This window comes from Bufo bufo, chromosome 2 (genome assembly GCF_905171765.1).
Source record: "Bufo bufo chromosome 2, aBufBuf1.1, whole genome shotgun sequence".
Lineage (NCBI taxonomy): Eukaryota > Metazoa > Chordata > Amphibia > Anura > Bufonidae > Bufo > Bufo bufo.
In genome coordinates this window covers 412716157-412742644 of record NC_053390.1, presented here as the reverse complement: position 1 = coordinate 412742644, position 26488 = coordinate 412716157, and the positions used below count along the sequence as shown (strand labels likewise).

Below are 26488 nucleotides of genomic sequence, written 5' to 3'. Positions count from 1 at the left end.
CTCACAATCACTGACCAAACATTGACATGTGAATAAGTCTTAAGGGTCCTTTTATGTGGCCCAATGTTAGGCTATAAAGAGTTCTGATTGGTGTGATCAAATTGTATTGGGGGGGGGGAAGTAAACAATTTTTACTATGATCATTCGGCCTGCATAAATTTTCCATCCCTAGCATATAAGATCTGACTAGTCAACAAAAGAGCATTTGCATGATTGTTGACTGACCGGTAAAGGGTTTAGATGGGCTCATAATCAGTTGAACCAAACTGAACTAATAATTGTCATCAACAATCTTGTGGTTAGTACGATTTTGGTATCAAACACTGTCCGTTTCATCTACTACTACTACTTCATATATTCTAGTGTAATATATAAAAACAGACATTGAATTAGAACACTATGCAAACAGAGGTTCACAACAATAAATGTATGGCAGAAGAGAATACACAGCAGTCGTAAGGCATTGCTCAGCAATGATATTCATCATTTTTGGATGTAACATTTATTAAATATAGCATTATTTGAAAATCTGATTTAGTTCAGTAAACAACAGAACAGTAAAATTAAAGGCACATAATGAAAAACCTCAACAAATTGTACCCAAGAATAATATATATGGAAACAGCATATTGCCTGGCACTGCTGTGTAGACATTAAAGGTGTTGTCTGATTACAACGACTTATCTCCTATCCCGATGGGTGGAGGTCTGACCGCTTGGGCTTCTGCCGATCACTAAAATGGGAGCCCGTGTTCCCCTATGTAACATTGCTGCTCTATGGGGCTGCTGAAGATAAGTACAAGCTATCTCCAGCATTCCTATAGAGTTGATTGTAGTGGCAGTAAGCATGCATGTCCACCATTCTATTCAAAAAGGCCTCATTCTAGTGATTGGTGGGTGCCCCTGCGGTCAGACCCTACTCCTCTATTCCCTGGGGAAAGAGGATAAGTTGTTGTAATGGGACAGCCCTTTATTGCTCTTCCCAGTGCTCCTGTTAAGCTTGCTGCTGCCTTTTTAGATTATTGATACATGGCAGCCTACGTATTATATAAGCGGTTGAAATATCTAGCTGTTATTTGTAGGGGAACTGTAGGCACCCACACGTTATCATGTTGGGTCCTCCAGATAGGAACCTGGTCTTTGCAGTGCTTTCTATTCTTGCTAATAAAGGGGTCCAAGTAGAGAAGACTCTACTATGATACATATTCTCTTAAAGGTTCAGACTTTATGAGGCCTCTCTTATACTACAGTACAGAGTAGAGGGACTTACCCACAAATGATATTTACCCCTTATCCACAGAATAGGTGATAAATGTCTGACTACTTGGGGCTCTCAGTCCCCCCTCAATGTGAGTTTAAATGAAGGGTGGTCAAACATGTGCACTACTTTTCAATTCAAAGTCCATTGGACTAATGGCGATAGCTACGGTAGTCCAAAAGTAGTAATGATCATACTAATGATTTTACAGATGAGTGTGTGTATGTATACGGGTTTGTGGAACTTTATGCCATGCAAAACTACATTATTATATGCAGTATTATCAAGTGTTAATTTGGGCTCGTAAAAGATGTGGAATGTGGAAAAGGGAGTTTGTATTGGGTGATATTATTATGAAAAGATATAACACTGTGTAAAGAAATTCTATTTTTAAAACTGACATACCGGTAATCTGAAAAAATGTGGATTCTCAATCCAAAGAATGTGACTTGCTGTAATGTGATTAGGTTAAAACAAACTATTATCAGTGCTTTTCTGCTGGCGAGGCACAATGTGCTTTTTTGAGATGTATGATTGGTGGAAGTTATTCCCTGGTAAATCATGTGCAATGCTCTGTATTGTGCTGTAGATACGAGGATGACCAATGTGCAAGAAACACCAACAGGAAAATAAGTATCAATATCAGGTTGGTCTGCAATTAAGAATCACCAAACGATATGTTTTTCTGTATTTCTGCACCTTGATGACATCATCTTGCACTGTTTGGGTGCATAATGTCTGACACTGTAGAGTACTGAGGTATAAAACAGAGTTCATGGGCTTTCACTCTGGTATAAGGATTCTGCACCCTGGTACAAACTCTCATGGAAAGGCTCCTGCTGTGTGGCGCTGTTTTCACCTTCTCTTTACACCCCGCTTCGGCATTTTGGTAAAATTGGGCCATCCAGGTCGGCCAGCCTTCTCTTCCTCACTGTTAAGGAAAACATATTATTTATACAAGTGTATAAGTGTATATTTATACAAGCTTCAGTCAAGTTTATTTTCTACGTTAATGTATATATCATGTAGCATTCAATGACCAATCACTGTATCTCCTCCTTTATTTTAGGTGCATGCATTTTGACTATTACAGCCTTTTTTCCCTTCCCCTTTTTTTCTTCCTCCCTCTTTTTTAATATTTATTTTAGCAATAAAAATATCATGATTGCACAACAATTACATGATTACCAAAAAATCTAACCAGAAAAAAGGATAGATACAAAATTAATATGCCTATCGACAGCCTTTGATGGCAGAAAATATGGGAATTATGCACAAAGATATTTAGACATACAGTCAGGTCCATAAATATTGGGACATCGACACAATTCTAACATTTTTGGCTCTATACACCACCGCAATGGATTTAAAATGAAATGAACAAGATGTGCTTTAACTGCAGACTGTCAGCTTTAATTTGAGGGTATTTACATCCAAATCAGGTGAACGGTGTAGGAATTACAACAGTTTGCATATGTGCCTCCCACTTGTTAAGGGACCAAAAATAATGGGACAGAATAATAATCATAAATCAAACTTTTACTTTTTAATACTTGGTTGCAAATCCTTTGCAGTTAATTACAGCCTGAAGTCTGGAACGCATAGACATCACCAGACGCTGGGTTTCATCCCTGGTGATGCTCTGCCAGGCCTCTACTGCAACTGTCTTCAGTTCCTGCTTGTTCTTGGGGCATTTTCCCTTCAGTTTTGTCTTCAGCAAGTGAAATGCATGCTCAATCGGATTCAGGTCAGGTGATTGACTTGGCCATTGCATAACATTCTACTTCTTTCCCTAAAAAAACTCTTTGGTTGCTTTTGCAGTATGCTTTGGGTAATTGTCCATCTGCACTGTGAAGCGCCGTCCAATGAGTTCTGAAGCAGATAATATTGCCCAAAACACTTCAGAATTCATCCTGCTGCTTTTGTCAGCAGTCACATCATCAATAAATACAAGAGAACCAGTTCCATTGGCAGCCATACATGCCCACGCCATGACACTACCACCACCATGCTTCACTGATAAGGTGGTATGCTTAGGATCATGAGCAGTTCCTTTCCTTCTCCATACTTTTCTCTTCTCATCACTCTGGTACAAGTTGATCTTGGTCTCATCTGTCCATAGGATGTTGTTCCAGAACTGTGAAGGCTTTTTAGATGTCGTTTGGCAAACTCTAATCTGGCCTTCCTGTTTTTGAGGCTCACCAATGGTTTACATCTTGTTGTGAACCCTGTGTATTCACTTTGGTGAAGTCTTCTCTTGTTTGTTGACTTTGACACACATACACCTACCTCCTGGAGAGTGTTCTTGATCTGGCCAACTGTTGTGAAGGGTGTTTTCTTCACCATGGAAAGAATTCTTCGGTCATCCACCACAGTTGTTTTCCGTGGTCTTCCGGGTCTTTTGGTGTTGCTGAGCTCATCAGTGCGTTCCTTCTTTTTAAGAATTTTCCAAACAGTTGTTTTGGCCACGCCTAATGTTTTTGCTATCTCTCTGATGGCTTTGTTTTTTTTTTTTTTTTTTGGATCTTTGGATCTCATCTTGAGAGTTGACAGCAACAGATTCCAAATGCAAATAGCACACTTGAAATGAACTCTGGACCTTTTATCTGCTCATTGTAATTGGGATAATGAGGGAATAACACACACCTGGCCATGGAACAGCTGAGAAGCCAATTGTTCCATTACTTTTGGTCCCTTAACAAGTGGGAGGCACATATGCAAGGGAGGCACATATGCAAACTGTTGTAATTCCTACACCGTTCACCTGATTTGGATGTAAATATCCTCAAATTAAAGCTGACAGTCTGCAGTTAAAGCACATCTTGTTCGTTTCATTTCAAATTTATTGTGGTGGTGTATAGAGCCAAAAATGTTAGAATTGTGTCGATGTCCCAATATTTATGGACCTGACTGTATATGGATATCTGTTTCCCCATATTCTGATTACTGTCTTAATGATAAAGTACTCTTTCCTCACATTTCTACAAAATGTTAGTAGCTCATTACTAAAACACATTTGAGACTTTATGTGGGAATTTTCTTTTTTAAATATTCAGTTTTACATAAAGTAATGAGGTGTTTTTAAGCTCTACTGAAGTAATCTATATAGTTTCACTATATTAAAATTCTCTTTACCTGTCATCTGACAAGTGCTACATTATTAGAACTACCGTATGTATGACAGTATTTTAGAAAAACATACCTTAACGGTATGTTCGCATGTGGAGATATGCTGCTTATTTGTATGTGGCAAATCTGGAGTGTTTACAGTAACAGCAAAGTGGATGAGATTTTAATAAATCTGATCCACACAATACGAAAAAAAAATCTAAAAAATGTACCTGTGTTTCACACCTGTTGCCTTACAATTAGCTCAGACCATGTAACCTACTGGTATCCACTAGTTGGGGTTACAGGATCTGTTTAGGGAGCCGACTACTCAGCAAAATCACCAGGACCAATTCCTACAGTACATGAACAGCATCTCCGCATGTCTGAACTCCATGATTGTCTCTGTTCCAGCTCTGCCTCCTCAAGCTGCAGTTCCTGCACATCAAGGTCTTCACCAAGAGAGATTGCTGAGGTACATATAACCTGACTAAATGTGATGGCTGATCTGCATTCATGAGGATGACAAATGGAATACAGACTTTAATACCCATGATGGCCATTACGAATATCTCGTCATGCCCTTTTGTTTCAGTAATTCCCCAGCTGTGTTCCAGGATTTCAACAACTTCCTTGATCTGATCTATGGTTGCATGGTGGTATATCTTGATCACATCCTGATTTTCTTGCCGGACTGAAGGATCAATGCCAAGGATTGGACTCCTGAATCAGAAGCTGCATTTCAAACTTTAAAGCAAGCCTTCTCTTCTGTCTCTGTCTTCTGCATTTTGTGCTACCAAAACATCACCAGGGAATTGTTAATGGAGGTGGATGCATCTTCAGGAGGAGCTGGAGCAATGCTGGCCTGTCATGGTTAAAGACATTTCTTCAAGAAATATATTTGTTTTCACAGCCAACAGGAGACAAAACTGGGAGTCTGAAAAAGCTGAACTTTCCACTACACTCCACAGCCACTACACTTTGAACGGCTTACTTCTTCATTTAAGTTCTAGTTCCAGCACTGGAGGCTGCAGAAAACAGCTGATTGGTGAGAGAGCAGAGTACGGAACCCTCATTGATCGGATATTAATGACTTATTCTGAGGATAGGTCATCAATGTCATGAGCCTGGAAAACCTCTTTAATTTCCAATACTATTGGTGGCCTACACTATCCTGGGATGTCCGTTATTATATTGCCTTCTGGCCACATGCACCCAAAACAAGTCCTCTCTGCAAAAACCTTCTCCTCCCTTTGCCTGATGCAGACTTCTCGTGGCAAGATACTGCTATGGATTTTATCATGAACTTCCTTAATCCATTGGTTGTATCTTAATCTGGGTAGTTATAATTGTTTCTCCAAAATGGCTCATTTTGTTCCTCTAACTCAGGGTTTCTCAACTCCGGTCCTCAGGACCCACCTACCAGTCATGTTTTCAGGAATTCCTTGGTATTGAGCAGGTAATATAATTAGTGTCCATGCATCAGGACTTACCACAGGTATTCATTCTGTGGGATATACTCAAATCCTGACCGGTAGGTGGGTCCCGAGGACCGGAGTTGAGAAACCCTGCTCTAACTGGTCTCGTTTTCCATCTGCAACGTTTGCCCCAGCACATAATGTTCAGTCAGGAAGTTCAATTTATGTCCAGGTTCAGGACGTCTCTCTGTAGACTGCTGAATCTCTACAGCCTGCATATCATCCTTAATCTAATGGGCAGGTAGAACATGTTAACCAAGTGCTGATTGTTAGGGCTCATTCACACAAACGCATACGTCGTTTCCGCAATACACAGGTCACCAGCCATGTGCATTCCGCGTCACGATGCGGACCCATTCACTTGAATGGGTCCGCAATCACAGAGATGCGGAACGGAAGCATGGATCGGAACCCCACGGAAGCACTACGGAGTGCTTCCGTGGTGTTTCTGTCTGTGCCTCCGCACCACAAAAAAATAGAACTTGTTCTATCTTTTTGCGGAACGGACGGATCGCGGACCGTATTCAATTCAATGGGTCTGCGATCCGCTTGCGGCTGCCCCACGGTCAGTGCCCGTGCATTGTGGACTGCAATTTGCGGTCCACGGCACAGAGCCCCTACATTCGTGTGAATGAGCCCTTAGGCAGTGGGCTAATCCCAAGGGTCTGGTCTCTGCTGCAGGCAACAGGCAAAGGTCAGGCATGGAAGATCAGATGGCAACAAACACCTTCACAAAGACTAGCAAGCTAGGGAACCTTTTTTGTTAGGTACGCTCCCACATGAAAAAGTGCCTTATATTACTCTGGGAAGGGTAGCCACAGGCTGGCTCTTTAAGTGCCAGAGAGTGTGCGCCATCTACGAGCAGAAAGAATTGCAAGCTGGAAAAGAGAGGCTGCTGCCTCCAGTGCCCATGCCAGGTGGGAATGAGTAGAGAGATGCCAGTGGGCATGGACTGCCTAAGAACCCGAGTGGTGCCCAACGGCTGTAGGGAGATGCCACGTGCATGGACTGACGATATTACAGTGGAGAATTAGCTATGCCATTTCATTTCTTCTCATCATGAAGACCAAGTACCAGAACTTCCCTGGGCTGAATTGTCTTAAAATAACCAATGAGGTGAATCTACTAGTAATTCTACATTTTACATTGTAAAAGGACATCTGCAGATTCCATTTTCTGTGTCAGTGTCCTCTGGGGTACCAGCTGCTGATTCTACCCTCAAGGACTTTCTCTAGTTCTATAAGTGCATTACAGTAGTTCCACAGGCGACCCGACGTGCACAGCGTCATAGTAACCATAGTAATATCTTTATCAGCGAAATTGCAGAAGGCCTCGATGGTAAGGTGTGTCTTTTTGCTGATGACACAAAGATTTGTAACAGGGTTGATGTTCCTGGAGGGATACACCAAATGGAAAAGGATTTAGGAAAACTAGAGGAATGGTCAAAAATCTGGCAACTAAAATTTAATGTGGATAAGTGCAAAATAATGCACCTGGGGCGTAAAAACCCAAGAGCAGAATATAAAATCAGTGATACAGTCCTAACCTCAGTATCTGAGGAAAGGGATTTAGGGGTCATTATTTCAGAAGACTTAAAGGTAGGCAGACAATGTCATAGAGCAGCAGGAAATGCTAGCAGAATGCTTGGGTGTATAGGGAGAGGAATTACCAGTAGAAAGAGGGAGGTGCTCATGCCGCTCTACAGAGCACTAGTGAGACCTCATTTGGAGTATTGTGCTCAGTACTGGAGACCATATCTCCAGAAGGATATTGATACTTTGGAGAGAGTTCAGAGAAGAGCTACTAAACTGGTACATGGATTGCAGGATAAAACTTACCAGGAAAGATTAAAGGACCTTAACATGTATAGCTTGGAAGAAAGACGAGACAGAGGGGATATGATAGAAACTTTTAAATACATAAAGGGAATCAACAAGGTAAAAGAGGAGAGAATATTTAAAAGAAGAAAAACTGCTACAAGAGGACATAGTTTTAAATTAGAGGGGCAAAGGTTTAAAAGTAATATCAGGAAGTATTACTTTACTGAGAGAGTAGTGGATGCATGGAATAGCCTTCCTGCAGAAGTGGTAGCTGCAAATACAGTGAAGGGGTTTAAGCATGCATGGGATAGGCATAAGGTCATCCTTCATATAAGATAGGGCCAGGGGCTATCCATAGTATTTAGTATATTGGGCAGACTAGATGGGCCAAATGGTTCTTATCTGCCGACACATTCTATGTTTCTATGTAACCTATGAAGCTGTGCGCTCCCGTGCACAGGATCAATGCTGCTCTGCTCTGTATTTCTCAGGGGGCATACGGTCATGCATGGGCCCTAAAACTTCTGTGATCCAGGTGACTGCTAGCAAGAAGAGGAGGTCACCACTGCACTTCTCCCAAGGAAACATGTCTTGCTATCCTTCAGAAACATCCTCCTTTTAAAGTCTTGAAACAGATAAACCCTGGCGGATTGGCCATAGACCCTACAGGGAAATTTCCTGGTGTACCGATGCCCAATGGGGCCACCCAAGTCCTCCTCTCTGCTGCTGACCGGGTACATAATGAGCTCTCAACAGTAATTAACGCTGTGAGAATCATGTACCTGGCCAGCGACTGCATATGCCCTCCTGAATTCAACTGCTGTGGCCCGCATCTCACCTCCTAAGCCTCCTACTCCATAGACAACTGGAGGAGGAGGACAGAAGATGGTAGCTAATGATGGCCACCACAGAGGGTTAGCTTTTGGGGCAGTATATTGTGCTAAACTGTTTTTTGGTTCTGCTGGGATGGTATTTTGCACTATGGTATTGTTGACCCCATCTACTTGTGTTGCCCCGCTTCTGTTAATTTGGGCCTGCCTAGAAAATGGGGCCGCTTTTTTTTTCCAGGGCCACTTTAACCGCCTCCGGACCGCCTAACGCAGGATCGCGTTCCGGAGGCGGCAGTCTCAGGCAGAGTCACGCATCGGCGCGTCATATCGCGAGACGCGAGATTTCGCTCAAAGCTGGCCCGCGCATGCGCATCGCGAGCCCGCAAAAGTTATAGGGGTATTACATCACCAGCCTGCCAGCCAATGATCGTCGCTGGCAGGCTGGCGATTTTCAAAAAAAACGAATCACAAGCCATATAACACCTTATATTTATAAATATAAGGTGTTAAATGGCTTCTGTGCTCCTCTGCTGGTCCTTTTGGTCGGTTGGTTCCAGCAGAGGAGCACACATCACTGTGAGTACACCCAACACCACACTTAGCCCCCAGATCACCCACCATCACCCCAATTAACCCCTTGATCGCCCCTGTCAATCACCTAGTGAAAGGGAAAAAAGTGATCAGTGTAAACTGGCACTTTTTTTTCCCACTGGTATTGACTGTTAGGTTTTAGGATAGTTTAGGCCCCTTGGTTAGGTAGTTAGGTTTTAGGATAGTTTAGGCCCCTTGGTTAGGTAGTTAGCGATCGTTTAGCGCCCAGCCCACCGCAGTCACTGATTCGCTGATTAGCGTATCGCTAATCAGCATTTGTACTTTTATAGTATCAGTAAGTGATCAAAACTGATCACAGTCAGATCTAAAATAGTATTAGTGTCACTTTAGTTCGCCCTCCACCCAAAACGCAGTGTTTGCCCGATCAGGCCTGATCGGTCGCCCACACGTGCGTTCACCCACGCCCGCCCCGCCGCAGTGACAAAAAAGAATTTTTTTTTTTATCACTGCACAATCACTTTCCAAGCGCTGCGGCGATAAAAAAAATCAGTTTTGATATTTTTTATCAATCGCAGCGGCCTCCGGTACTTCGCTAGCCTCCCATTTGTAAGACAGGCTTGCTTTTTTTCTTGGGTAGTCTCAGGTGTGAGAGACAAGATTTGATTTCACTCTTTCTGCTGTAGTACACATTTGTCTCCACTAGATGGCAAAAATCAATTAGGAGCCTCGTGTACATTTTTCTTTGTTCTAAGATCATTAGTGAAAGAAAGGAGGAGTTAAGTTGCTAGTTTCAAATGTGCCAATCAAACTCAGGAATAAAGTTAGTAAACTACTCCCTTTTTGTCACAGAGCCAATAAACTTTCATCTAGGACCACCCTTTTGTCTACCTCATATTGCCTATATAAGTGTATGTAACTGTAATAAAGGACTACATATTTTCCATGATACCAGCCTGTATTGGTCTCATTGAGAAAGCTGTATGAGCTCATAATTCTAACTGATTTGGAGCCACACAAAAGAAGAAGTTGTGTCGTATAATTTGCAACAACACAGGGAATACCCCCTAAATTTAGTAGTCGAAATGTCAAACAGGGGGTATTCTTCTGAAGAGGCCTACAGGCTTCTGACCCAGTCGGATGAGGAATGGGAACCCTCAACTGACGAATCTAGCGGGTCAGAATATGAACCTGTAGAAAGCAGTGGCAGTCTGACCCAAAGTTCGGACGAGGAGGTTGAGGTCTCTGATAGCACCAGGCGTACCCGGCCCCTTGTTGCGCAGGATCCGCTTCAAGGGCAGCAGAGTGGGGCTGGCGCTGTTGGATTACGTGGTGAGGCATACACCAGTAGTGCATCCACCCTGGACCTAGTACCAGCACTGCCGTACAACATGGTGAAGTGGCGAGCACCAGAAGGGCAGTTGAAGCTGGTACGGTGGCACAAGCAATAGTTACCCCGTCGCAGCCACCGCACAGACAGGCCCGTAGAGCCCCTAGAGTCCCTGAGGTGCTGGCAAACCCTGATTGGCAGTCCCCAACTTCAGCCGCACCTGTAGTTCCCCCTTTCACCGCCCAGTCTGGAGTTCGGGTTGAGACAGCTCAGATCGGTTCGGCACTCAGATTTTTTGAGCTGTTTTTGACTGCGGAGCTCTTGGACATAGTCGTGGCAGAAACAAATCGGTATGCCACTCAATTTATAGCCGCCAACCAGGGAAGCTATTATGCCCAGCCTTTCCGGTGGAAACCCGTCCAAGTTTCCGAATTAAAAAAAGTTCTGGGCCTTCTCCTCAACATGGGTCTAACCAAAAAGCATGAATTGCGGTCATATTGGTCCACGAACCCAATTCATCACATGCCCATGTTCTCTGCTGCTATGTCCAGGGCACGATTTGAGGCCATCCTGCGTTTCCTTCACTTTAGCGACAACACCACCTCCCGTCCCAGAGGCCACCCAGCTTTTGACCGGCTCCACAAAATTCGGCCCCTCATAGACCACTTCAACAACAAATTTGCAGATTTGTATACCCCAGAGCAAAACATCTGCGTAGACGAGTCCCTTATACATTTTACCGGGCGCCTTGGTTTCAAACAATACATCCCAAGCAAGCGCGCCCGGTATGGGGTCAAATTGTATAAGCTCTGTGAAAGGGCCACAGGCTATACCCACAAATTTCGGATCTATGAGGGTAAAGATCAGACCCTGGAGCCGGTCGGTTGCCCTGACTACCTGGGGAGCAGTGGGAAGACAGTCTGGGACTTGGTGTCACCCTTATTTGGCAAGGGGTACCATCTTTATGTGGACAATTTTTACACAAGTGTGACCCTCTTCAGGCATTTTTTCCTAGAACAGATTGGCTGCTGTGGCACCGCGCGACCTAGTCGCCGGGGTTTCCCCTTAACGGCTCGTTACCACCCGTCTTGCAAGGGGGGAGAGGCCTGCCTTGTGTAACGAAGAACTGCTCGCGGTGAAATGGAGAGACAAGCATGACGTTTACATGCTCTCCTCCATTCACGCAGACACGACAATACAAATAGAATGGGCAAACAGTGTCATTGAAAAGCCCCTCTCAGTCCACGACTATAACCTTCACATGGGAGGCGTGGACTTCAATGTTGGCTCCTTATTTAGTTTACCGACACACCAGACGCTGGTATAAGAAGGTGTCTGTATATTTGATTCAATTGGCTGCATATAATAGTTTTGTTCTCTACAGTAAGGCTGGGAGAACAGGATCCTTCCTAAAATTTCAGGAAGAGTTCATCGAGAACCTCCTGTATCCAGGAGGTTCCGTGGCCCCATCCACCAGTGTAGTGAGCCATCTACACGAGCGACATTTCCCCAATGTCGTTGCTGGTACCTCAACCCAACCGTCACCCCGAAAAAGATGTCGTGTCTGTAGCAGGAGTGGAATAAGGCGTGACACCCGCTATTTCTGTCCTGACTGCCCTGACCACCCTGCCCTATGCTTAGGATAGTGTTTCCGGAAGTACCACACACAGATACACTTAGCATAGGGATTGCATCTCACAGGACAGGCACACAGGGCTATTAGGGCCCTTTCACTCACAGCTGCTGCAAACCTCTCCTTTCACCTGGAACAAAGTGCATAATGTACTTCGCAACATCTTTGGGCGATTTGCGCTTTGCACATTGTCCCATGGGGAAGGAGAGGTTTGTCCTATAAAGGTAAAAAAAAAATCACTGGTAAGCAAAAAAGTTTACGTTCTGTTCAAAAAGTTAAATAAAGTTTATATGTTCCGTTCAAATGTTATTATAAAGTTAAAAAAATTTATTGCGTTGCCGAGGCTTATGAGCTGAGGGGGCGGCGGTGTTCATATGCTTTGGCAAACACTTTGTATATAAAAAAAAAAATCCCGGCAATGATTTATTCATCCGCATCGATTGATGTGAATGGAGAAATTGGGTTTGCCAGGGCATACGGGCTAAGTGGGTATGGATGTTGGGCGGAGCTCCTATGTCCTGGCAGACGCCTTTCCCCTCCTTTTTTTTTCTGGCAGTGATTTTTTCATCCACATTGATCAATGCGAATGAAGAAATCTGTGCCGTTCATTTTTTCTTTCAGCCCAGAGACTGAACGGAAAAAAAAATCTCATTACCCGTATGCTCAATATAAGGAGAATAGCAGAAACTCCTAATGCTGGCCATACATGTAATGATTGCGGAGACCCTCAAATGCCAGGGCTGTACAAACACCCCACAAATGACCCCATTTTGGAAAGAAGACACCCCAAGGTATTTGCTGAGGGGCATATTGAGTCCATGAAAGATTGAAATTTTTGTCCCAAGTTAGCGGAAAGGGAGACTTTGTGAGAAAAAAAAAAATAAATCAATTTCCGCTAACTTGTGGCAAAAAAAAAATAATTCTATGAACTCGCCATGCCCCTCATTGAATACCTTGGGGTGTCTTCTTTCCAAAATGGGGTCACATGTGGGGTATTTATACTGCCCTGGCATTTTAGGGGCCCTAAAGCGTGAGAAGAAGTCTGGGATCCAAATGTCTAAAAATGCCCTCCTAAAAGGAATTTGGGCCCCTTTGCGCATCTAGGCTGCAAAAAAGTGTCACACATGTGGTATCGCCGTACTCAGGAAAAGTTGGGGAATGTGTTTTGGGGTGTCATTTTACACATACCCATGCTGGGTGAGATAAATATCTTGGTCAAATGCCAACTTTGTATAAAAAAAATGGCAAAAGTTGTCTTTTGTCGAGATATTTCTCTCACCCAGCATGGGTATATGTAAAAAGACATCCCAAAACACATTGCCCTACTTCTTCTGAGTACGGCGATACCAGATGTGTGACACTTTTTTGCAGCCTAGGTGGGTAAATGGGCCCACATTCCAAAGAGCACCTTTCGGATTTCACAGGGCATTTTTCACACATTTTGATTTCAAACTACTTCTCACGCATTAGGGCCCCTAAAATGCCAGGGCAGTATAACTACCTCACAAATACCACCAAATGAAAGCTCTATTAGTGAGAAGAAAAGGAGGTAAAATTCATATGGGTGGTAAGTTGCATGACCGAGCAATAAACGGTGAAAGTAGGGTAGTGCAGAAGTGTAAAAAGTGGTCTGGTCATTAAGGGTGTTCAAGCTAGGGGAGCTGAGGTGGTTAAGTTCCCAGTCTGCCTCTGCTTGATGTCAAGAAGGTTTGGAAAAAAAGACTTTCTTTTTGGTGGATTGAAAAAGATTTGGTTCTGATTAGGAATCTTTGAAGCCTGCCAATAGCACCAGCTCTTCCCCAAAAATTATATTTACATATTGGACCAAAGAGGAGGTAGTGTAACTAGGGCTGGAGGTACTGTGATGCTGGCGGTTCAAGCCCACCAGCATTTTCCCTCTCCAGGCGGGCACAACTGCCAGAGTACTCATCTACTCTGTCCCACACTGTGTGCTGCCCATATGGCAGTTCTACCATTAGGATTTTTTTTATTTTTGTTTTTTCATTTTTATGGCATTCACAGTGCAGATTAAATAACATGATATTTTAATATTTTGGACAAGGTAATACTAACTATGTTGTGTATGGAGTATTCTCAACGCCTACAATTCCTTGTAAGCAGTGATGTACATGTAAGTATTGATCATTAAGGGATTAAAATGAGCACCACAGGTCAATTTACACTGTGAATTATTTCAGCATAATGAGGATGACATTTGCTATAATCTCCTCCCCTTGCTAGTACTGTAATACATTGTGGATTTACCACATGCAAATCTCCAACTGCAATTTCTCTGCATATCCATCCCTCTGGGTATGTTCACACAGCGGATCTGACGTTGAATCCATAGCAGACATCCAAGGCTGACCCTCAGATTTCCACTGCAGAATTTCAGCTGCACATACTGCTGATTCGAAGGAGGTTATCTGTGTGCAGACACTTGACAAGAATAAACACATTACATTTTTTCCCCACAACACAGGTTTCAAAATGGTGTTGTTTCAACTATGGCATGGATTTCCATTATGGTCTATGGGAGGCAGATTAGGAGAGCTTTCCATGTGGATTTAAGGCATGCAATCTGCACAGCAACACCTCTGTGTGAACATACCCCTAAAGTAAATTTCTTCAAAGAGCCATGAAAATAGACTAAACTGTCCACATCAACAACAGCATATTTCAGCACTAGTGCAGCAATTTAGGCACTTGCAGGGAAGAAATTTAAAGATTGTTACCCTTCTCCCTTATACTGATATCTAAGTTCTAGGGCTTTGAGGCCAATAACATTGCATTTGATAATAACTTACATATCTATTATAAAACAGCTTTTTTCACTCCGGCATATTTTGGCCTAATCGTTCCCAAAAGTGCAGGTTCATGTTAGGGACAGGGAACCAAGACAATTAACTGTAACCTATCTGATAAACTATTTTCAATCAGAGTAGGATTATGATTTTTGGAATTCTGTCCTATTTATTGTTCATAGTTTCTTGATATTTGGGGTAAGCAGATAAAATATATCAGATTAATTTCCCAAAATTTTTGTACACTTAGGGGGTCATTGCTTATCCAGGTCTACGCCTATATTAGGAGTATTTCTAGCAACTTTTCTCCGCTCACGCCAGGTTTAGAAAAGTGGACGTGGTGCAGGCGGGGAAGGGCCGGCAGGCCCATCTCATTCATAATTTTCTACGCCTGTTTTTATAGCGGTTATTAAGACCATCGTCTAAAACGCCGATTTTAATAAATGACCCCCTTATTATTTATACTTGAAATAGTAGCTATATTTCTTCTTCTATGTCTACTGAGTATAGGTATTGTGCTCTATAACCATGTTTGTTAGGAGTACAGGTGATTCATTGTCACTGTTCTTTTAACAAACTCTGCATAAATCAATATTACAGGAGAATATCACAAACTGTGTAATATATCTTATCAGAGAAAAATCCCTCTCTTCTTGCCCCTCTTATACTAACATTCTCTGGAAGAGATGGCCTGTCAGTTCACTGAAGGATCAGATTACATGCTGCTAATAGAAGTCTATGGGGAGGGGAGGGGGAGAGGAATGAGCTGGTAGAGGAAGAAAGAGCCATTTTATCTGATGATACAAACCGATACTCATCTGTAATATTTATGTATGCCAAGTTTGTTGAAAGTGATCATTTAAGTGTTTAAGCAGTACAATGTCAATTCAAATAACATAGAATAATAAAAAATAAAAACAGTAAAGAAAAAGGAATCAAGATCTAAGTAGAACAAGCATTGTCATGAAATGAAAAAAGCAAGAGAACAGTAATGATGCGAGAAGCCAGAGGGTGGCAGACTAGAGCACTGCCTGTGGCACAGAGAATTAAATTTTGCCAAGAGAAATGTATAGAGGTTGTATCTATACTTATACATCCTCCAGGTCCAGAGCTGAAAAGTTATGCCACGGCCCATCAGATCTATGTATACGAGCTGTAAACAAGAAGCACATCACACTGATCTATTTGTTATACATAAAGACATGATGAAAAGTATACAAATCACATGTTATAGGGCAGGTATAGGCAAACTGCGGCTCTCCAGCTGTTGTAAAACTACAACTCCCAGTATGCCCAGTCTGCCTACAGCTATCAGCCTACAGCAGAGCATGACAGGATTTGTAGTTTTACAACAGCTGGAGAGCCGCAGTTTGCCCATCACTGTTATAGGGTAAAGCAGATTCTTTATTCTAATAGGGACACAGGGACTGCAGAGATATATATCAAATGCCATTATAATTTATTACTAATACCTACTGACTGTAATGTTCATTCTAGTAAAAACTTTCAGGCATATGAAGCTTTTTAGAGTAGATCTACAGAAAAAACCCTGCATGAGATGGCTGTCAGTCTGATTTGTTGTGAGTGTGTACCAAGTTATCAAGCACAAGAAGTTTTCAGATTTTTTTTCCTAAAGGGGCACATATAACACATTTTATTTATGTTCACTCCCATACACACATGGACAAAATTGTTGGTAACCTTCCGTTTAAGAAAGAAAAACAATCATCACTGAAATAACTTACAAAAGTAATAAATAAAAACTTTATTGAAAATCAGTTAATGAAAATCAGACATTGCTTTTGGATTGTGGTTCAACAGAATACAGTTAAAAAAGAAACCAATGAAAATAGCCTGAACAAAAATGATGGGGCCCCTAAAAAGACTGCAAATGATTTGACCATAGGGACATGTTAAACTAATGTGTCTCCTGTAATTAGCATCACAGGTATCTTTTGGTTACCAAAGACATTAGAGATGAACTCCAAAGTCAAGGTATATTAGTGTCGGATAACACGATCCGTCGCTGTCTAAGCCAAAGGGAGCTTAATGGAAGAAGACCGAGGAGGAAACCACTGTTGAAAGCAAATCAAAAAAGGTAGACTGGAATTTGCTAAAATGCATATTGACAAGCCACAAAGCTTCTGGGAGAATGTCCTTTGGAAAGATAAGACAAAACTGGAGCTTATTAGGTTTAATCTTTATATTGAGTTTTAACTTTTTACAAATAAACAAGTCACAGTACAACATACCCAGCAGGAGCTGTGAGGTACAATAATATATAGCAGACATATGAAATGGTTACAATGTGTAGAATATGCATCAGTATGGATATAAATGAAAGCACAGCAACGGGGATGTGCAAAGAACAGAAAACAAATTAAATAAAACATAACATAAACAGATTATAAACAATTCAAGGGCAACCTTGGTGCCAAGGTGTGTTCACACGAAAAGGTTTCATAAAGGGATGCAAAAACCTCGGATATAGTGAGAAGAGCGGAACTTTTCCAAATGGTAGGTAATTATTAGTTTGGAGATAAGGGTTTTGCAGACTAGAGTTTGAATATGAGGTGGAAACTTTTTAACCCGTTCGCTACCAACGCAGTACATGTACGGCGCAGGCTGCTGTGGCTTAGATACCAGAGCCATAGTACTATGGTGCGCTGATCGGGCAGGTGCAGGAGCTGCACCCGCCCGATCAGCTGCAGGGGTCCGGCAGTGACTAATAGCCGGACCCCTGCAGTATGCGCCGGCATCGGTGAAAAGACCAATGCCGGCACATTAACCCTAGATGTGCTGCGATCAGCGCTGACCGCTGCATGTGCAATGTCCTTCCAGGGAGGGAGCACCCATCGGGTCCCCGCGCTGCTGTGACGGGGACCCAATGGCTTGGATGGCAGCCCGATGCCTTCCTCAGGCATCGTGGCTGCCATCCGTGTGAGCCTGTGAGATACAGTATCCTGGATCTCACAGGCAGGAAGCTGTAAGTGTATTACACTGGTAATACACTTACAGCCAATGCATTACAATACAGAAGTATTGTAATGCATTGTAAAGGGGATCAGAACCTCAAAAGTTGAAGTTCCAGAGTGGGACAAAAAATAAAGTGAAAAAAAAAGTTACAAAAAATACAGTTTTACAAAAAAAAATTAAGTTTCAAGTAAAAAAATAAAATAAAATAAAAAGCATAATTTGCCCAAAATAAAGTTAAAAAAAACTTGGAAGAAAATAGGGAAAGAAAGAAAAGTAGACATATTAGATATCGCCGCGTCCGTATCGAACGGCTCTATAAAAATATCACATGATCCATCCTGTCAGGTGAACGCCGTAAAAAAAAAAAAAAAAACTGTGCCAAAAAAGCAATTTTCTGGACACCTTGCCTTACAAAAAAGTGTAATACCAAGAAATCTAAAAGTCTTATGTACCCCAAAATGGTAGCAATCAAACTGTCATCTCATCCCACAAAAAAAGAGCCCCTATTTAAGACAATCGCCCAAAAAATAAATGGCTCTCAGAAAACATAAAAAAAATGAAAAAACACGTTGGGTATCGCCGCATCCGTTACAACCTGCTCTATAAAAATTTTGCATGAGATGACCCCTCAGGTGAATGCTGTAAAAAAAAGATTTTTTTAAAAACTATGCCAAAACAGCCATTTTTTTGCTCACCTTGCCTCACAGCACCAAGAGATCAAAAAGTCTCATGTACGCCAAAATAGAAACATAGAAACATAGTGTCGGCAGATAAGAACCATTTGGCCCATCTAGTCTGCCCAATATACTGAGTACTATGGATTTCCCCTGGCCCTATCTTATATGAAGGATGGCCTTATGCCTATCCCATGCATGCTTAAACTCCTTCACTGTATTTGCAGCTGCCACTTCTGCAGGAAGGCTATTCCATGCATCCACTACTCTCTCAGTAAAGTAATACTTCCTGATATTACTTTTAAACCTTTGCCCCTCTAATTTAAAACTATGTCCTCTTGTAGCAGTTTTTTTTTCTTTTAAATATTCTCTCCTCTTTTACCTTGTTGATTCCCTTTATGTATTTAAAAGTTTCTATCATATCCCCTCTGTCTCATCTTTCTTCCAAGCTATACATGTTAAGGTCCTTTAATCTTTCCTGGTAAGTTTTATCCTGCAAGCCATGTACCAGTTTAGTAGCTCTTCTCTGAACTCTCTCCAAAGTATCAATGTCCTTCTGGAGATATGGTCTCCAGTACTGAGCACAATACTCCAAATGAGGTCTCACTAGTGCTCTGTAGAGCGGCATGAGCACCTCCCTCTTTCTACTGGTAATTCCTCTCCCTATACACCCAAGCATTCTGCTAGCATTTCCTGCTGCTCTATGACATTGTTTGCCTACCTTTAAGTCTTCTGAAATAACGACCCCTAAATCCCTTTCCTCAGATACTGAGGTTAGGACTGTATCACTGATTTTATATTCTGCTCTTGGGTTTTTACGCCCCAGGTGCATTATCTTGCACTTATCAACATTAAATTTTAGTTGCCAGATTTTTGACCATTCCTCTAGTTTTCCTAAAATGGTACCAATGAAAACTTCACCTCATCCCGCAAAAAATGAGCCCCCAAATAAGACAATCACTCAAAAAATGAAAACCAAAGGCACCCGTAAACCAATCCATCAAAATCTGCGCTGCAAAAGCCTTATGGTGCTCCTTCCGTTCTGAATCCTGCCTTGTGCCCCTACAGCAGTTTTTCCACCACATATGGGGTGTTGACGTATTCAGGAGAAAGTGGGTAACAAATTATGGGGTGCTTTTTTCTCCTGTTACCCCTTTCGAAAATCCGTAAAACACTTATGGGCTCAAATATATTCTTTAAGTGGTGTAGTTTCCAAAATGGGGTCACTTTATGAGGGTTTCCACTGTAGGGGTACATCAGGGTCTCTTCAAATACAAAATGGTGCCTAAAAACCATTCTAGCAAAATCTGCCTCCAAAATCCATATGGCGCTGCTTTCCTTATGACCACTGGCACATGCCCATAGAGCAGTTTACCGCCACATATGGGGTATTTCTGTAAACTGCAGAATCAGAGTAATGCATATTGAGGTTTATTTTGCTGTTAACCAAAAAATCTACCAAAAAAGTGACATTTTGATATTTCACCTCCATTTTTCTTTAATTCTTGTGGAACACCTCAAGGGTTAACAAAGTTTGTAACATCAGTTTTGAATAATTTGAGGGGTGTAGTTTCTAAAATTGGGTCATTTATAGGTGGTTTCCGTTACGTAAACCCCTGAAAACCACTTTATAACTGAATTGGTGCTTAAAAAAATGGTTTTGGAAATTTTGGTAAATATGTGAAAAATTGGTTCTAAAATTCGAAGCCTTCTAACTTCCTAAAAAAATTTAAATGACATTTACAAAATGATGCCAACAAAAAGCAGACATATGGGGAATGTTGATTGATAACTATTTTATGAGGTATTACTATCTGTCTTAAAAGTAGAGAAATTCTAATTTAGAAAATTGTGAATTTTTCAACATTTTTGGTAAATTTGGGATTATTTTATAAATAAACGTGAAATATATAGACTCAAATTTACCACTATCATGAAGTACAATGTGTCACGAGAAAACAATCTCAGAATGGCTTGGATAAGTAAAAGCTTTCCAAAGTTATTACCATATAAAGTGACGCATGTCAGATTTGCAAACAACGGCCTGGGATTTAAGATGAAAAGTGGCTCAGTAGTGAAAGGGTTAAAGTCCATACATAACAAAGCCATATGGGGGGTCAAAGACACATTTGCCTTCGAAAGAGCAGATAACAAATCTTGTACTTCGTTCCAGTAGGGCCAGATTAAAGGACAGAGCCACAAAATATGGGAAAGGGAACCTCTCCCTCCACAGCCCCTCCAACAAAAATAGGGTTAGGATACATGGAGTGGAGGCAGACCAGGGAAACGTACCACCTCAACATGGTTTTTACAGCAGATTCAATACGTAACACGCATTTAAGGTATTTATTGATGTTTTTAAAAGCATTGGACCTTTCAGAGATGCTCAATGTTTGATTCAATTCAGCTTTCCATGTTCTTAAGGGATGTGATTTATGAAAAGTAACTTGGTGTGGTATAAGTTGGAGGAGCAGTTGTAAACCTTGGAACCCATTTGCAAATAAGGTAAAAATCTTAGGTTTAAAAGGAACTGAATCCGAGGTTTGCTTAGGCAGAAGATGTTTTATTTGAAGGTATTTATACACATCTAGGAGTCCAGTGAGTAGGATTGTTGTAAATAGTGAAACTCATGCAGTGAGGTAGTTGAGTACAACTGTGAGACAGTGGTATGCCTTTTTGTAAACATCCCTTAAGTTCCAAATTGGGAATTGCCCCTAAGATTAGTTCCAAAGAAGAAAGAGTGAAATCAAATTGAGGCTAGTGGTCTTATATTTATGAAAAGAATTGGCTAGAGAAGCGGAGGACAGAGGTAAAAGTTTGCTTGGAGGGGAAATACCCCAAAATGACACCAGTAGTAGAGATTTCAGTGAAAAGAGGGTGCTCATATGATTCTCAAAATGTACCCAATGTTTTTTAAGGTCCATGGACCACCAAGAAGAGAGAGGGGAAATCTATGAAGCAAGGTAATATAGCTTGATATCAGGAGCACCAAGGCCACCTAAAAAATTAGGTTTAGACAATAAATGAAAGGACAATCTAGGTTTCTGACCTGCCCATGTAAACCTGGAGAGAAGGGTATGTATTGCAGAAAGAACAGCAGGAACTGTGATTGGTAGTGTGCGAAAAAGGTATAAAAGTCTGGGTAACAAAAGCATTTTAAAGGCCACTTCTCTACTGAGCCAAGAGACCTCAACTTAGGTTAATCTTTCAGCTTCCACTTGTAGGTTGTGGAGAAGGGGCTCATAATTACACCTATAAAGGGATTTATATGAGGGCACCAAGAAAATACCTAATTATTTGATCTTATCTAATTTCCAATCAAAGGGATGTCTATTTTATAGAGCATATAAGGTGGGACCATCCAAATGAATAGGCAAAATCTGACATTTCTGTGTATTTAATTTATAGTAAGATAGTCTGCCAAATGAGTTACCGTAATAATAGACACACACTTCTCTAAAGATGTCTCAGGGTGTGTTAAGGCGAGGATTATATCATCAGCATAGAGTGATACGGTATGAGTGCTGTCTCCAATAGGGACGCCATGTATGTCTGAATTCCTTCTAAGTAAGGGACTGAGTGGTTCCATGGATAGAATGGAAATGATAAGGGAGCTGGGGCTGCCTTGGCAGGTGCAGTTAGTGATAAAAAAAAGGGGTCAGAGAGCGTTCCATTTCACCTTAGCTGAAAGTTGGAAATACAGTGCTGTAATGGTTTAAAATAAGTTACCAGAGATTCCAAACTTATGTAATGTGGTAAAGGCATAGGACAAGTTTATCCTGTTACAGCCTTTTCACCTAAAGACAGTATAACAGATAACACAAGAATGGTCTAAACGATGTATAATGTCAAGAACCCTCCTTGTGTTATCTGGTGCCTGATGCCCACGTTTTAACCCCACCTGATCCCCGCCAATCAGGCCAGGAAGAAAAGGCAATAATCTGTTAACTATAAGCCTTGCATAGATCTTGAGATCTGTATTTAACAGAGATATAGGTCAGAAGTTTTGAGGAATGTCAGGGGGTTTGCCAGGTTTGGGTAAGGTGACAATCAGAGCATCCTGGTTCTTTCCTCGGAAGGAACCAGAAGAAGCCGCTATCTGAAACATATTACATAGGTGGGGGACAAGCAACTCTCGAAATATTTTATAATATTCATTGGAGGGCCCAACTAGGCATCGGTGTAATTGTTGTCACAGATGGGAAGCTATTGAGTCTGTGACCTCGTTTTTCTTATTGATGCCCCCCAGGGAATAAATGGTGAGCAACAATGAGTCAATCTGGCGTGAACATTCTTGCTTAAAGTGGTAGCCTAATTTAATGAAAGCACCCCAATAAAGGCCTTATGGGCGTTCCATATAATCTTGCCATTCAAGACAGAGGCCAAGTTGTCAGTAAAGTTTTTTTTTATAAGGGTGGGACATTAAAAAAAATGTTAAAACTGGAGATTTCTGCAAAGCCAAATCAGCTCTATGTTCACAGATGCAAAAGATGAAGCATACAAAGAAACGAACATTGTACCTACTGTGAAACATGGAGGAGGCTGAGTTATGTTTTGGGCCTGCTTTGCTGCATCTGACACAGGGTGACTTGAATCTGTGCAGGGTACAATGAAGTCTCAAGACTACTAAGGCATTCAGGAGGGAAATGTGCTGCCTAGAATCAGAAAGCTTGGTCTCAGTGGCAGGTCATGGGTCCTCCAACAAGATAAGGACCCACAACACACAGCTAAAAATATCCAAAAATGGCTAAGAACAAAGCATCAGACTATTCTGAAGTAGCCTTCTATGAGCCCTGATCTAAATCTTATTGAATATCTGTGGATGAAGCTGAAACATGCAGTCTGGAGAAGTCTGGAGAAGACACCCTTCAAACCTGAGACAGCTGGAGAAGTTTGCTCATGAGGAAGCAGGTGCAGAAGTCCCATTGACAGCCGGTTCAGACCTAAGCGTACTGACCTGAGCGCTCTGTATGCGCGATTCTCCGGGCGTCTCACATACGTGGCTCCGGAAGTATGCGAACGCCCATTGTCGCTCGTTCCCGGAAGTCTATGTACGGGAACGCGCGACACTACGCCCCAAAGAAGCTCCTGTACTTCTTGGGGCGTAGGGCGTTTTACAGCGCGTTCGTACGCGCTGTAAAACGCTCAGGTGAGAACCATGCCCATAGGGAAGCATTGGTTCTTGCCTGTTGAGCGTTTTACACCGCGTAGGAACGCGCTGTAAAACGCTCAGGTGTGAACCCAGCCTGAGAGTTACAGAAATCGCTTGATTGCAGTGATTGCCTCAAAAGGTTGTGCAGCAAAATATTAAGTTAAGGGTACCATCACTTGTGTCAAGGCCAGTTTCATTCGTTTTCATTATTCTGTTCAACCACAATTTAAAAGCAATGTCTAATTAGTAAATTTTTATTTATTATTACTTTTGTCAGTTTCAAGTTATTTCAGTGACTATTGTGGGTTTTACTTTCTTTAATGGAAGGGTACCAACAATTTTGTCCACATGTGTATATACTATTTGCACTAGATACACATAGGGGGTCATTTATTATCCAAGAAATACACCTATATTAGGCGTATTTCTCGCGCAGATTGCGGAGCAAAGGTTATTTGCGCCACAATCTGCAACTTTTCCCTGCTCACGCCAGGTTTAAAAAAGTCGGAGGGGCATGGGTAGAGAAGGGGATGGGCCTGATTCAGCTTTGTGGCCTCTTCTGTTGTTTTTGCAGAAGAGAGACATTCCCAACCAGGCAGCCCCATTCACATGAAGGACGATGTGTTGGTAGCTGAAATGAGAATACCCTTTTAACTACTATGTATATATATATATACAGTGGGATGCGAAAGTTTGGGCAACCTTGTTAATCGTCATGATTTTCCTGTATAAATCGTTGGTTGTTACGATAAAAAATGTCAGTTAAATATATCATATAGGAGACACACACAGTGATATTTGAGAAGTGAAATGAAGTTTATTGGATTTACAGAAAGTGTGCTATAATTGTTTAAACAAAATTAGGCAGGTGCATAAATTTGGGCACCACAAAAAATTAATGAAATCAATATTTAGTAGATCCCCCTTTTGCAGAAATTACCGCCTCTAAACGCTTCCTGTAGGTTCCAATGAGAGTCTGGATTCTGGTTGAAGGTATTTTGGACCATTCCTCTTTACAAAACATCTTTAGTTCATTCAGGTTTGATGGCTTCCGAGCATGGACAGCTCTCTTTAAGTCACACCACAGATTTTCAATTATATTCAGGTCTGGGGACTGAGAGGGCCATTCCAGAACGTTGTACTTGTTCCTCTGCATAAATGCCTTAGTGGATTTTGAGCAGTGTTTAGGGTCGTTGTCTTGTTGAAAGATCCAGCCCCGGCGCAGCTTCAGTTTTGTCACTGATTCCTGGACATTGGTCTCCAGAATCTGCTGATACTGAGTGGAATCCATGCGTCCCTCAACTTTGACAAGATTCCCAGTCCCTGGACTGGCCACACAGCCCCACAGCATGATGGAACCACCACCATATTTTACTGTAGGTAGCAGGTGTTTATCTTGGAATGCTGTGTTCTTTTTCCTCCATGCATAACGCCACTTGTTATGGCCAAATAACTCAATTTTAGTTTCATCAGTCCACAGCACCTTATTCCAAAATGAAGCTGGCTTGTCCAAATGTGATTTAGCCCACCTCAAGCGGCACTTTCTGTGCTGTGGGCGGAGAAAAGGCTTCCTCTGCATCACTCTCGCATACAGCATCTCCTTGTGTAAAGTGCGCCGAATGGTTGAACGATGCACAGTGACTCCATCTGCAGCAAGATGATGTTGTAGGTCTTTGGTGCTGGTCTGTGGGTTGACTCTGACTGTTCTCACCATTCGTCGCTTCTGTCTATCCGAGATTTTTCTTGGTCTGCCACTTCGAGCCTTAACTTGAACTGAGCCTGTGGTCTTTAATTTCCTCAATATGTTCCTAACTGTGGAAACAGACAGCTGAAATCTCTGAGACAGCTTTCTGTATCCTTCCCCTAAACCATGATGGTGAACAATCTTTGTCTTCAGGTCATTTGAGAGTTGTTTTGAGACCCCCATGTTGCTACTCTTCCGAGAAAATTAAAAGAGGAGGGAAACTTACAATTGACCCCCTTAAATACTCTTTCTCCTAATTGGATTCACCTGTGTATGTAGGTCAGGGGTCACTGAGCTTACCAAGCCAATTTGAGTTCCAATAATTAGTTCTAAAGGTTTTGGAATCAATAAAATGATAACAGTGCCCAAATTTATGCACCTGCCTAATTTTGTTTAAACAATTATAGCACACTTTCTGTAAATCCAATAAACTTCATTTCACTTCTCAAATATCACTGTGTGTGTCTCCTGTATGATATATTTAACTGACATTTTTTATCGTAACAACCAACGATTTATACAGGAAAATCATGACGATTAACAAGGTTGCCCAAACTTTCGCATCCCACTGTGTATATATATATATATATATATATACTGTATATTGTTGATACCTTGAAAAACTTTTGATTTTATATATATATATATATATATATATATACACAGTTGCAAGAAAAAGTATGTGAACCCTTTGGAATGATATGGATTTCTGCACAAATTGGTCATAAAATGTGCTCTGATCTTCATCTAAGTCACAACAATAGACAATCACAGTCTGCTTAAACTAATAACACACAAAGAAATAAATGTTACTATGTTTTTATTGAACACACCATGTAAAAATTCACAGTACAGGTGGAAAAAGAATGTGAACCCCTAGACTGATGACATCTCCAAGAGCTGATTGGAGTGAGGTGTCAGCCAACTGGAGTCCAATCAATGAGATGAGATTGGAGGTGTTGGTTACAGCTGCCCTGCCCTATAAAAAACACACACCAGTTTTGGGTTTGCTTTTCACAAGAAGCATTGCCTGATGTGACTGATGCCTCGCACAAAAGAGCTCTCAGAAGACCTACGATTAAGAATTGTTGACTTGCATAAAGCTGGAAAGGGTTACAAAAGTATCTCCAAAA

The 26488-nt window shown here is 41.7% G+C and overlaps 1 protein-coding gene across 3 annotated transcripts in view; it reads right to left on the bottom strand.

Annotated features, from left to right (window-relative positions):
- Window positions 1-26488, bottom strand: part of TMOD1 (tropomodulin 1) — a 167484-nt gene continuing 140996 nt past the window's right edge. The window contains exons 10-11 of one of the 3 annotated variants that reach the window (XM_040417285.1): window positions 15898-15962; window positions 1-2188 (exon numbers count right to left, since the gene is read on the bottom strand). In XM_040417285.1, coding sequence (XP_040273219.1) covers window positions 15898-15962 — 65 coding nt within the window. In that variant the 3' untranslated portion in view covers window positions 1-2188. The remainder of the gene's footprint in view (window positions 2189-15897; window positions 15963-26488) is intronic. The other 2 variants (XM_040417286.1, XM_040417284.1) reach the window with 2 other exon arrangements.